This window comes from Thermobia domestica, chromosome 9 (genome assembly GCF_964235325.1).
Source record: "Thermobia domestica chromosome 9, izTheDome1.hap1.1, whole genome shotgun sequence".
Taxonomy (NCBI): domain Eukaryota; kingdom Metazoa; phylum Arthropoda; class Insecta; order Zygentoma; family Lepismatidae; genus Thermobia; species Thermobia domestica.
The window spans coordinates 134,911,873-134,926,617 of NC_137462.1; the positions used below are offsets into that span (position 1 = coordinate 134,911,873).

The window sequence follows — 14,745 nt, forward strand, 5'->3', positions numbered from 1 at the left end:
CACAGTTTAAAAAGCAAGTCGAAAAAAAAAAAAGCACTTCCAATCAAAAACATACATTATAATACTCTAGATTTTTGTCCCTCTTAAAAAAGGACTCCGGTAGACTTGGATCGTTTTTCAATTTAAGTCTGCAATTTTTTTAAAAAAGAAGAATATATGGATTATATATTTTTTTACTATATTTTCAAGAATAGTACAAATCATAAAAAAAGATTGCACATAGTACTCAATATGTATCACAAGTTTATCTTTGGTACATCAATAATTACGCAATTCAGTCATTCTACTTGAAATATATGTTACACAAAGAAACATTACAAACGTTTCCATGATTACATTCATGACACTAACAGAATTCTACAATAAAAATGTTTAGGAACGCTACTTAAATAAAAAAAAAATTATTGTCACAATAGAAATATATATTGTATGATTTGTTTTTAAAGAAAAATATAATCCTATAAATAGCTTGTAGGAAAGGTTAAATTCTTCCATGTAATTGACACAGTTATTTACATATTTGCAAAGGAATATATTTGATTACCTACAATATACATGCAGTTATTTGTATTGAAATGTTATTTGTAGACTAGCATCATATGTATTAAACGAACATATTCTTACCATATAATTTTAAATTCTAAATCAATAGAAGTTTATCATTTCAGTTCAATTTATTTTGTTGTTGTCATAAGTTCATTTATATTTCTAACGTTTACTAACTTTGACATATGTATATATGTTGAAGTATATGTTAGGAAACGCTGTTCTAGGAATGAAATTCTAATCTATAGCCCTAATTCTTTGTAAAATTACATTGTCTTTTATTGTCTATTTATAGCATAACTACTTTCTGGTGTAGGTGGTTCATTGTCCAAAGTTAAGATGGTTCCATCTTGTATAGCGCTGGTGTGAACTACTGTTCTTGTTACAGGGTTATCTGTTGTGATACTTCCATCTTCTAGTTGTCGAATCGGTAGATTTCTGATGTACTCTGCTTCATCAATAGTATCGGGCTGTATGGAAAATACTTCCTCTGGTGTTCCCTCATTTCCACTGTCTGCTGCTTGTTGAGGTATTTCTCGTGAAGGTTCTGTGGTTGGTCTTTGAAATATTACCATATCATATTCTTCTAATAGACTTTTAGGAATTTCTCGTGTAGACTCTTCTTCCTGTTGTAGAGGTGTTGCTTTTCCAGATGACTCTATCACTGCTAGTTGAGGTATAACCCTTGGAGGATCTTGTGAAAGTTGTTCAAATGGCACTGGTATTCTTTCAGTGTTTTCAATCGCTACTTGAGAAATTTCTCGTATTATTGGCTCGGGTATGGCCCTGTCTTGTGATGATTCTGCAGGTGTTCCATCTTGTTGAGAAGGAGTTGTTGTAATTTCGTCTTGTGGAGAGGCACTTGTCAATGATGTGTTTGATGCTAACTCTGGTATAGATGTAGTAGTAGTAGTAGTTGTTGTTGTTGTTGTGCTGGTGAGCTGTTGTCCTCTTGTTGAGACACGTTTTCCTGCTATGCGTAAAGATTCAGGTGTACTTCCTTTTGTGTACCGGACTTGACCTCTGTGCCCTCTTCCTCTACCTCGTCCTCTATGAGAAGTTCGAACTGTTGTACTCTGAGATCGTGGTTCTTCAGTAGTAGTAGTAGTAGTAGTGGTGGTGGTGGTGGTGGTAGCATTGGAAGAAGCAGCTTCCAAATTTTCTCCTAATGTCGCCGCCGATGGTTCTTCTAGATTAGTGTTCTGTACACCTGGACCCAACCAAACTGACGCATTTGGGTGTTCTTGAAGATCTGGAGGGATTGCAAGTGAAGGATCATTATTTTCGCTTGCAGTGAGTCTAATATAAGAAGGCTGACCTTCTTCTTCTGTACTCCGCTCGATGGGAACACTTTCTGGTGTTGTTACACCTAGTTCTGAGCCTGGAAGATTATAGATGACAGTTGTTGCCCCCAAACTATACGGGACAAAGACTAGAGCAATAATACAAAGTGGTTTGATCTGAAATGAAACAGAAAAAAACTGGTGTAGATTCATACTTTATACGTTTAACAAACAAAGATTTTATAGAAACTAAAGCAAAGAACACTAAAAAAAAAGTAGCGTTTTTATGCACAATTTTGTTCCAAAAGTATTGACTATCCATCACTTTTCTTTTAAAAATGTACTTTTATCCATAACCGGAAGTAAATGAAACAAATTTGATGTTCTCTGATTTAATTCAATTCAAAGAACTATATTGTCCTATGTCCAATGTGATAATACATTATTATAAGGAAAGATAGGTAACCAGCTCTTTTAAAAACATTACTGAAAGTATAAAAGCTTATTTTCAAAGTTATTTTACAATTACTAATTTTACAGTAGAAATAAAAAAAAAAGCGACGTAGATATGAGCTCTATCGTGGATAGCGTACGCGCCTTTGGTGGGGGAGCCTCTGGTTTGAGGGAGCTCATGTGGTTTGGATCCCACTTTAAGCTATAGGTCCCCGTCTTATATAGCTTCGATGTTGAAAAGGACGCAAAACTCAAATCCAATCTAATCCATCTTTTGATTGAAATGACTAATTGTACATTGTGGTTTTTACCGAAAACGTTTCCCTTTTAGTAAACCCTATTGCCTAATCCGAAAGAGCTCATCCCACAGTTTCAGAAACTGTTGAAGGGAGAATTTCAAAAGTGTGGAAATTTGCTATTTCGAAAATAAGATCCTCATATGATAGTTCACCAAAGAAAAAAATCTATCAGCATTGGTTGCTAATGAAGATGCCTTTGGAACTGCTTTTTTTTTTTCTAGATTTTTGAATAAAGCAGATCTGTGAAACTATCTCACTTATCTATATCTATTGAACGACAAATATAGAAAATCACAACTATTAAACAAAGACTATTATGTATATTATATATGCGTATAAAACAAAATAAAACTTCTTCGTTTGTGTCCGACTGTTTCTGTTCTGTGGACTACAGGACAACGGAAAATGAAGTTTGACAATAAATAATAAAATAATGGCACTCATACGTAAAAAGTGGGTCGCGGGAATTGAACGAAATACTGTAATAGGAATTGCTGTATTCAGTAGTACTAACTAAACTGACTGACAAGCAAACGTTCGATTGGGGGGAGGGGGGGAAATACTTTTCTTCTCTGATTCTGTTCAGCATGTCAAAATAAGATATCTTACATATTTTCGTAATTTAACCGACATTGATTCGGCAGAAAAATGAATTTAAGTCTTCCTTCCTTTATAAAATTTTCTTCTGACAAACTCGTGGACTTTTACTTACGAGGGAAGGGCGTGATGTCACTCAGAGATAATTGCATCAAATTTTGTGTAGGAGTAGGTAATGGGTATAGAAAAGAACGTGTGGAAGCATTCATTTCGCAGGTGTTCAGAATCGGAAATAATGGGCCCTACAGTTCTGCAGAAGTATGGCCTGTCAATCAGATATTGATGAGACGGAGCCTTTGCTCTCTGTTGCTGTCAATGCAGAAGAAGTTAAATAAGGTAGAATGAAAACAGAAAAGATGAGCTGAACAGAAAATGCGCCAATGTCCTCCCTCAGACCCCCGAGCGAATGCCGAGATGTTAAATCTTATCAACTACCCTTGCCATTACTCAACTTATCTCTTGTCCATTGGGTATGCATCACTAGTTAGCCTAATGAAATGATATTGAGAAAATAAAATATATACACAGAAATAAATCGATGTTGAAGACGAAGCTCGAATCTGCGACTTGTAGTTTTTGAACTGGTCAATAGAACGTTGAGGCTTACTCAACCATCAAGGTGTTAATTGATTTGTGGTAAGGAGGCATAAACAGATCTAGAAGAGCAAACTGTGCACAGTTTGTGATGTCAGACTTTGAACGTGTGCTGTGGAACTATTGCATTATAAACCAAACAGGTAAGAGAACAGTATTAATGTTTAAGTGGATAAGTGTGTGCAAGGCCTGAAATTGCGACACGAGATTAGACCTACATCAACTGCTGTAGGAGATAAAGACGAGAACGACGTGACATCGACGAGCATGATTCAATCGTACATAGTACTGGTGTGTGGAACACTGTGAGGATGTGTGTCCAAATGGGCAATTGTAAGTGAAGCTAACTCAGATCGAAAATGATTGATATTAGTGTTGAATCCATAGTTTTTAGGGTCTCTGAGACGAATAGTGACACTTCCGATGCAGTTTAAATCCAAATTCAGTCGCTTATGTCCAAAATGAAACGTATTCCTCCTATGGTATTTGCTAGTATTTTTATAAAAAGCATGAATGGACGTTAATTTCTAAATCCCGCGAATAAAAGAGAGAACATTGTCAAAAAGAAACAATCATTTCCCGGAAAGCGACTAACACTACATTCTCCGAGGTCTGAGTATTCTAGGTGTTCCATAAGAATGTAACAAATAATCAGTGGGACGATATAGTCTTCAAAATACAGAAAGGTATCGCCACGCACTTAACAGTAATGTATGAGATTAGAGTATTCGAAACGGAAGCAAGCCAGGGTCCTTTCATTTCGGAGACTAGTACTAGTATCTTTGTCATTTGCCTAAAATAGGTTTCACAGAGTGCAGCTTCCAGTTCGATTTCTCATATTATATATATATATATATATATATATATATATATATATATATATATATATATATATATATATATAGGGTGTTAATGAACTATACCGACAAACTGTAAGAGGTGATTCCCCACATCACAAAATAAGTCAAAGAGTTCCTATGGACCTGTGGCAAAAAGTGCATAGTTTCAGAGCTAGGGTTGTCCAAAATCACGAAAAAACTAAATTTTAAGAGGCCCTATTTCGAGTTTGAGAAATCGTGGAGTGGTGATCCTTATTAGCGTAAAGGAAGTCACGCATACACAACCCAAAAATGCATTTTTCATTAATGTTTAATGGGTGTGCAGAGTATTCCCTGCAGGGTGTAATTCACTGACATGCCATCAACCGAATTTTGAGATACGCTCTGATTTATGATTGGTCCAAAGTAGGCAAACGATAAGCCTTGGCAACAGTGAACATGGAATCTTTGGCGCGATGTCGGAAGTGTTAAGGATCGTCAACAGCATGGTCTCTCGTACTCGAGAAAAATCGTGCTGCGATGTTTTCTTACACGCTTATAAGTGAAGGAAACGTGAAATATACCGTGACGAAATACATCCTATCACACGTTATTCCGAATAGGAAAACACACACACACACAAAATGAAGCTACCGGTTCCTAACATTTCTGACTTCCTTCCGAAGCACTGGATGTCGATTGTTGTCAAAACTTATCTCCTGCCTACCTTGGACTCTCCTTGAAATCAAGGTATATCTGAAAACTCTATTGAGAGCATGTTTGAAAATTAAACCCGTACACAATAGCCTGCACACCCATTGAAAATTACTGTAATATGCATTTTTGGATTGTGTATGCGTGACTTCCTTTACGCTGATAAGGATTACCACTCCACGATTTCTCGAACGCGAAATAGGGCCTCTTAAAATTTAGATTTTTTTGCGACAACCCTAGCTCTGAAACTATGCACTTTTCCCCACAGGCTCATAGGATTTTTTGACTTATTTTGATGTGAGGAATCACTTCTTACAGTTAGTCGGTATAGTTCATTAACACTCCGTATATATATATCCCTCTCTCCCAACTTGCGGGGCTAAGTTTGGATTTAACCGGGTATTGGAAGTGTCACTGTTCATCTCAGCGACCCCGAAAACTATGGATTCGACACTAATATTGGTCATTCTTGTTAGATATCTTTTCCCTCCTTCTTCCCCCAAGTTGCGGGAGTGAATTTGGATTTAAACGGGATCTGAAGTGTCACTGTTCATCTCAGCAACCCCGAAAACTATGGATTTGACACTAATATTGGTCATTTTTGATCATTTTTAGGTATCTCTTCCCTCCTTCTCCCCCAAGTTGCGGGGCTCCTGTTTATCTCAGCTACCCAGAAAACTATGGATTCGACACTAATATAAGTAATTTTCGATTATTTTTAAATATCTTCCCCTCTCCCTAACCTAAGTTGCACCATAAAAGTGAAATGACTAAAACCATCCCAGCCCAGAACCTCATCTATGTTGAAAATTTGGTCTTGATTTGTCGGGTATTTCAAGAGTTATTAAATCACAAACATAGTCACTTTTATTTTAACTATTACATACAGTATATAGATTTTGCGTAACTTTATTCTTACTATTTGTTTAGTTATTTTTCTTGTTATGTTTTGTATTTTATTTATATTTTTAGGTTTTTACGGCTTATTTTGAGTTTTAATAGATTGTTTTTATATAAATAATCTTATAATTGATTTAAACATTTTCTGGAAGTTTTATTTTTATAATAGTTTCTTTATTCTTACGACTTTTTTATGAGAAGGATGTGTCGGCCATTGACCTTTTCGTGACGGGAGCAAATAACCTCGCTGGTGTTGTCCTCATCAAACAGCATAATCAATTAATCAATGAGTACCTAAGGTATTAGCAAAGTAAAATAATAAAATATAATTTTAAGAAACGCATTGCAGTTCTGTAGTTCTGTATATATACAGTATTTCAATTGAATGTATGGCAGATATTATACATAGAGAACAATAGTAAGGAAATTAAGCTCAAGGGTAAACATGAGATTCTGTGTAAGATTAATGCACATAATATTTAATGTAAAAAGAATTATTATTGATGCAGATCACATATCTTTATTAACTGCAGTAAGTCGAAGTAAGTAAGTAAACAACTGAAAATGTTTTGATATAAATTTTGAAGAGCCGAACCATTTTAGCGAAATCTAGGGGAAGGATCAATTGCCTCTTCATTTCCCTTCCCCGGCTGGCGGGGGCCAATGAATAGAGTATCATTCGAACGTACTTGCAAAACAAAAAGTTATTTATATTAGATTGATTAGAAGGAAGTATGCAAACGCATGATGTGTGAAAGGTCAGAGACTGATCTTTCTGAAATGTTATTTATATTAAGTCATTTCTTATAAAAGTCAGAAATCTCATCCATTTTTTTTAAGTTTAATAAGAATTTCTTTTTTTTTTAAAAAAAAAAAAGATTCTTCTATTTTAGATTTGGATCGAGTATATTTTTTGAGTATGATAACTTTTTGTTTAATGTTTAGGGAAACATGGCATCTCTTGAACCTTTAATAACGTTCATAGTTTGTAATGACACTTTTATTATTATTATTATTATTATTATTATTATTATTATTATTATTATTATTATTATTATTATTATTATTATTATTATTATTATTATTATTATTATTATTATTATTATTTAATGGGGAGCAAAGCTGAAACAAAATTAGGTTGTAAAAAACAGATTCAAGGTTTAGTGAAATAGCAGAATAAAGGCAAAATCATTTTATAATATTAGATATTATAGAAAAAATCTTGGTACTACCACATTGACAGTTTTTAAATAAAGGCCTTCCTGATGGTCCAATGGCTAGTAATGGGCAGCTAATTTCTAACGTTTTCATTGTTCAGGGTTACATCATAATTTTACGAAACTTTTTACGTGCTGTAATATAATACTGTCTTTTCTACGTTCAAGCTATTTTCTATTTCAAGTAGCTATAATTGTTTAATTTTTCACATTAATTTAAACCCGTGTATATTCAGTTGAAATTAGTTTGCTTATTTCTAAATAATCAGCAGAGGCGCCTTTGGTGTCACAGACCCGGATTCGATTCTTAGTGGGATCCGGTGTTGTTGGGAGTCCACTTTAAGCTGTAAGTCCACGTCTTGATACTGAAAACAATTATAATACTGTATATTGACAAACACTTTTTCTTTGAATTCAAAGAGTCAGAAAGCGTGACTGAATTGATAATCGATTTCTGATTTCCGGCTTACGGTAGTGATATGCTAACCGGTGGACTACCCATTTCACTTTCTAAGTAGCCATACACTTTTCACTTTGACTTTTGACTTAATCGGTTTGTGTTAACGTCCCTTTGAGTACCAAGATTATATGAGACAATGTAGACTTTCAGCTTAACGTGGAATCCAAATCAAATGAGTTCCCACCGGGATTCGAACCTAGGTCTCTTCCGCTAAAAGCATGTACGCAAAACATAGCCATTTGTTTTCTCTCCTAAAGTCGGTGCTCGGGCCGTAGGAGCAAACAGATTACACTACAATGTATTAACATCTATGATGGTTGAATTCGGATAAGATAAGAAATGGAGAAGCTACCTAATTTTTCCCCCTACACCATATACATTTGTAGAGAATTTTTTATGAGTTAAAAATATTACATTTATAAATTAAAAGAACCGATTTCTACAAAGTGGAACAATTTTAAAATAGTAAAGATCCTAATGAAATCCTACGTCACAAATTATTAAAATAGCACTTGTTTATTTTACTATAAAGTAAAAAGAAAAAAGTTTATCAACATAAATCAATGAACTGAAAATCAAATATGGTGATTATATTCTACAGGCTTAAACTTTTAATTATCTTAAGTATTCAGAATACAATCAATAGTGCAGCAAAATGGTTACACCCAGTGCAGTGTTTTAAACTGATTAAATCTTAACTTTAGAAGATTACAGCTCTTTTGAAAAGAAGATAAGGCGGAACGGGCTATTCTCTCAGGGCCGATCTTGTCTTGTAGTTATTATTTTCTTGCACTAAACAACTGCACCATATTCAAGCTCACATTATTACTAGATCTCGTCCTTCGTAATATAATATAAAATAAAATACTATAATAAAGTAAAATAAAATAAAAATTACAGCTTATTTTAAAAACTGTAATCTTAAATTATTTTATTTTATTTTATTTTATTTATTTAAAAAAATACACGAAATGTGTGTACTTTTAAAGGTACAAATATAGTCTTGCACGACCTAAATCTATACATTGGATGTAAACTTTTTAAATTTATTTTTTAAATTATTAAAATATGGATCAAATTAAATTAAAATATATTAAATTTAAAAAAATAGTTATTTTATTGACTGCTTTGCAAGAAAACAACAAAGACATACAGTAAGTAATTATTAACTAATAGTTATTTCATTGATTAAATTAAAATATATTAAATTTTATAATTTTCCTTGTCAGGCATTTTGTTGCGAAACTTACAATTCCGTTATTTCTGAACATTCTCTTTTGCAGATGTCTTGTATTATAGTCACATAGGTAGCTTAAAATAACATAAAAAAAACATTCTCAAAATTAACAGTTAAATGAAAATTTATCCTGAAGTTTGAGAAATTATAAAAGGCTCTACAAGACAGAGAAAGGGTTGTGACGACAGCTGTGTTACTGCATATTGTTACAGCGTTCCTTTAAGTTAAATATTTTAAATAGCACACTAACTGTAAACCATTTTAGTGTTCTTTCAAAACGGGTTCTAAACTTTACAATTGTATAATGGCATTACGTCCCATTTTTACTTTGGCATTACCCATAGCAAAACTACATTTAAACTTACTCAATGGTTCTCACCTAAATTTCATTTCTTAGGTACAGCCTTGGTTAAAGCTATTTTCTTGTCTAATGTATATACTTTTAATACAAGTTTTCAGCTTTCGCCATGCCTACTGGTCTAGTGGGTATAGCGAGAGCCTTTTGTGAACGCAGTTCTGGGTTCTATTCACGCTGAGAGAACATTGAGCGCATTCGGAGGTTCGAATTTCTCTTTCGAATTCGGTTTACACCATGTATTGTAATTTCACTGCTCATATAGCCTCGGTGCTGTAAACTTCAATAAATAAAGAAATTAGCACATTCTCTAGTATCTTTCCCTAAAATTTTAATGAAGCACTTTTTGTCATTAAGTTCCTTTATAGCATCTCTATACTCGTATGAAATAAATAGACGACCCTACAAAGTTCTATATCTATCGTATGCAAATTTCTTTAAATGTGCAAAATTTCATCCTAAAAATATGCTGAACTATATGGCATTTCTCTAACTATATATCAAATTTATAACTGTACAACTCAACAACATTTCTTTAGCTCTTCTGTATGGTCTTGTCTATAGCGCGCGCGTCTTTGGTCTACGACACCTGGATTCGATTTCCGGTGGGTGAGCATTGTATCATATTAAACCTTAAACTATAGGTTCACGTCTCATAGCCTCGGTACTGAAAAGAGACGCTAAATTTCAATCAATAACAACTGTGAACGGTATTTCTTTTACCGTTCACAAACCATAAAAAATAAAGAACATTAAAACTTGGCAATTGTTATATTACTTATATTCTTTAATAGTATCACTAAAGTGTTCAAAGTGAAAGATTACTTCCAGATATTAAAAGGAAATTTCTCAAAAAACTTGAATATTAGGTATCCTGTAATTTTTAAGAACATTATGTTATAAAATTATTGTTATTTTATTATTATTATTATTATTATTATTATTATTATTATTATTATTATTATTATTATTATTATTATTATTATTATTATTATTATTATTATTATTATGCAAAATAAAAAGCTGAAAACGTGATTCCGAATTTAGTAATCCCACGTAACAGAATTTTACAATCGCTAATGCAATTGATGTTCTCGTATATTCTTATCTATTAGTTTTTAATACCTACACTTACGTTATTATAATAGTAAAATATTTATAAGAAAAGCTATTGTTACGAAGCTTACCATGTTTGCTGTTGATCAAATCCAGTGTCTTGGTGGAATTACGCAGAATAACTTCAGTGGTCATCTATATATAGTTTAAGCTTCACTGAGCAAGTTCAGGGTTAAAACAACTGTTATTTCAACTGGAATAAAAGAAGAATTAAAATATATAACCTCATTAAAAACCAATAGCATGTAAATAATTACGGCTAATACTCACGTTGAACCTTGAACGGTTTATTGGATCCGGAAGATATAGGAATCATAACACGTATTGAACTGGTACCTTAGGAAACAAGGAATTTTTATCAAATGCATGCTTGTAATTCTTTTTTCCTGTGTTGTTATTGTGGTATTTGTTATATATTTCCTGTGCCTTCAACATTACATTATTATTTTTAATTTTTTTTTCTAGTTCTTTCCACCTCCGTATATTAGAACAATTTTATTAAAAGGTTGAGTCATTTTTCTTGACATTTATTGCAACATAAATTTCCAGAAAGCCGCTATCCAGGAGACAGAACTATGTATAACAGTGGTGCTATAAATAGATCATAGACCTCTTTGGATTAATTTATGTATCTTGTTACTTCATTGGAAGGTGTAAGATTATGTTAGTGTCATGTAAAGTATTTAAAGTTTTTCAGAATCAATAAAATGAAATGAAGTTTGCACATTTAAAGAAACATGTGTAGTGGAACAGTAGATTTTATAGGATGCTATAGGCTAGAAAATAAAGGCAATTTCACTTTCTTACGCTGAGAAGCAGTGATGCCAGTCTGAAATGTTATAAAATCCCATCTCGAGAGGCAGAAATTTCTATTTTGCTCTTGAATTTTCCACGGTATACTAATAACAAAATTTTTCTAAACTTAGAAAACATGAACAGTAAAATTAGTGTATATCAGTCATTGTCTTCAATATATGAGTGAATTATTCAGAACTTCCGATCGTCTACGTTTATCAGACAGATTATGAACAAATATTTTCCTTAATAAAAAGAGAAAGTTGAAAATGCTGATGGAAATAAGTACATTTTGTTGTGAGTTTAGTATTTTCATCACGCTTTTATGTTATATTCTTCTACTGAACGTAAATAAACTAGATAAACTTAATTCTTCAGTCATTGTGTATGGAACGATTTGGAAGTTGTACGTTTCGCGGTTAATTTTCTTCCGTTAATTCTGTTCTTTCCTTCATTTCCCCCTCTCTCTTTTTTTTTAAATATCAGAATAGAATTAACGTTCCTTAGCACTTGTTTTTGAGATTCACAAATCACTGCATAAATCACTTAAACACTAACATAGATTTTATAATAACAACATTTGACGACTAGCATTAATTTCCAGTATATTAGACAATTTTGTTGGCGTTAATGGCATACATACACAAATATCCCATAAACCCTGCATTTTTTTAACGAAAATTCACTTTATCCCATTTCTAGAAATCATTGTCAAAATATCCCACAATATGAGATTTTTTCCACGAGTTGGCATCACAGCTGAGAAGGTAGAATGATTCTGTAATCCAGATTTTTTTGGAGGGAAATTAGTGCTGTGGGAAACGGTCTACACTGTGCGCATTCATCTTTCATGGTGGTACGTGCACCAGCCAACTGCACTGAGTTTCAAGCCCCTATGCTTCAAAGTCAATGCTTATAGCCCCGGTCTTCATGACCACAATGTTGCATAAGAAAGCAAAACTCAAAATATAAATGAAAATGAAATGAAATCTTTGAGATTAACGTCTCACCGTTTGCCTGTTAGGTTAAGGGAGACGATAATTAAAGCAAGTGAATGATGATGATTGAAGAATTGGTGGAATGAGAAAGTGGGAGGTAACGGGAGTAACTCCCGTTACTCCGAGAAGACACACGAGCACGATGTTGTCCACCATAAACTTACTTGGCCGGGGATAGAACCAGCTACTCCACGCACCAGAGGTAAGCGCTGTACCACTGAGCCACTGTGCCAAAACTCAAATTAAATTCCTTTTATTTTCTACTGTATTGTATAGTGAACTGCTATAGTGGCTGTACTTTCAAGTTTGAAAATTCTTTATACTATTGGGGACACGTGGTCACTTCGGGTGTGAAGGGCCCCTGTTTCGATCCCAGGACATGCGAGCTTGTAGTAGACAACATTGTGTTTGTGGTTTTCCTCTTGGTTCTTCCGTTTCCTCCACATTCTCATTTTACAAATTATTTCATCATCTTTTGTTTGCATTAATTATTCGTCCCCGTTATTCTAAAGGGCATATCATTGGACGTTAAAGACTTCATTTCATTTTGTTCCTTTATACTTTTGATTGCTCGAACTTCAACGTTACTTTGTCATTATTTTAGTGATCTCTAGCCGTTTTCCCTCGCATCTTTGACAATGTTTATGTTTCTGTTTTGTACAGCACAGTACAGTACATCAAACATTTAATGACACTTTCGTAACTCTTCATTCAACAAGACACATGGCGTCTTTCCAAAGGCTTATTAGACCAAATCTAAAAGACATAACCAGTTCCCAATCAACTTTGCTTTTGTCTTTTCAAACTTCATATTAATTTTTAATTTGGTTCCACAAGTCATTAATTTTTTCGCTCTCGTTCACTTAACAAATTATTCCTTTTGTGTATATGTGATTCATTTTCAACTTTCGATATTAATATTACTCATAATACAATAATTCTTTACCGAAGGATGACAAAATTGGTACGGTACTTATTTTTTTGCTAATTTAATTTACTTTCAAGTGAAACTTGGAATCAATCTTCTGTGTAAGTTCAGCTTCTTGCTATGAGAACAGTTTTTTTTAAAATTATTATTATAATATTTAACACGAATCAGCGAATCCTTACGCATTTTAGTTTCGTCATAAATGTGTTGGAATAATTCTGGAACTGACACTTTTGTATACACTATATAATGCTTAGTTGATTTGGTTATAAGTGCATAAAATTATTATTATTATTATTATTATTATTATTATTATTATTATTATTATTATTATTATTATTATTATTATTATTATTATTATTATTAAACATGTCAAAAGTGCCCATTCTCATGGATCATGACGCGCTCCTAAATTTGTGTGAATGTCCTCTTCTTCAGAAAGCTTCGTTAGTACTTATTTATAACCTCTAACCCTCTTCCGCTTTAGGCATGACATTATATGTTGGCATATAAATTACAAACTTTTATTCACAATTTTACTTGTAAAATAGTTTAAATATTTTAAATTACACATTTTATGTTGTAACTTGTTGACATTCCTATGAAGGATCGATACCACAATTTATCTTGGGATCAATTTGTAATTTAGTACTTGGATTTAAGTTTAGAAGACTAGTAAAACCTCCTGTTTCGAATTCTATATCAAGATCCAGACCTAAGCCTGGCTAAAGGTGGTACCGAAGGAAAGTAATCTTGATATCGTCTCGTTTCGTTTGGAAAATTCTAAATGAGGACAAGACATAAGTTTTTGAGTCGAGGGATGAGACCAATGCTTAGCATCTTGAAGTGAGAACAAGACAAGACAAACACTTGTAATTTGAATAGAGACCAATCTGACCTCGAAAGTCTTTATCTCCTTTCGAATAATGATGAATGATGCTAAAATGTCGTTTATTCATTCCCTGATAAAATATATGTAAGGTAGAGTTGCCTGAGAGTAACAGCAGTCATAAGCATTTACCCTTCTTTGCATGAGATATTGAAAGTTGATTTAAACAACATACAGATAATTCTGTACTAGGTTACTATTATATGAATCGTCCATTTCCAAACGGCATCTTGTCTACCAAACAAAATTTTCCAGAAATCGAAAAAAAAAAAAAGGTTCTGGAGCGTCAAATTTTCACTAATATCTGTTATTTTTGCAGAACTATTGATTAGGGACAAATAAGTGCTTGCTAAAAATTAAAAAAAAAAAACTCTATGCAATACTTTGAAGGAAATATTAGAAAGTAATTTGGACAACAGTCGTTTTGCAATTGTTTGAAGGACAGGATACATATTGGAACTGTAAGCAGCTTCTGAGACAAAAGTGATATAATAAAGTACTGAAATTATTTGTTTATTATAATAGAAACAGGATAAAAATGATAGC

At 33.0% G+C, this 14,745-nt stretch overlaps 1 protein-coding gene across 1 annotated transcript; it reads right to left on the minus strand.

Moving 5' to 3' along the window:
* Nucleotides 1–160: 160 nt before the first annotated feature.
* On the minus strand, nt 161–10,740 carry LOC145694141 (uncharacterized). The gene is made up of 2 exons (XM_081770258.1): nt 10,661–10,740; nt 161–2,006 (listed from the first exon to the last, which is right to left on the minus strand). Exons 1-2 carry the CDS (start codon nt 10,661–10,663, stop codon nt 825–827), a joined length of 1,185 nt encoding a protein of 394 aa, XP_081626384.1. The 5' UTR covers nt 10,664–10,740; the 3' UTR covers nt 161–824.
* Between the last annotated feature and the right edge of the window lie 4,005 nt (nt 10,741–14,745).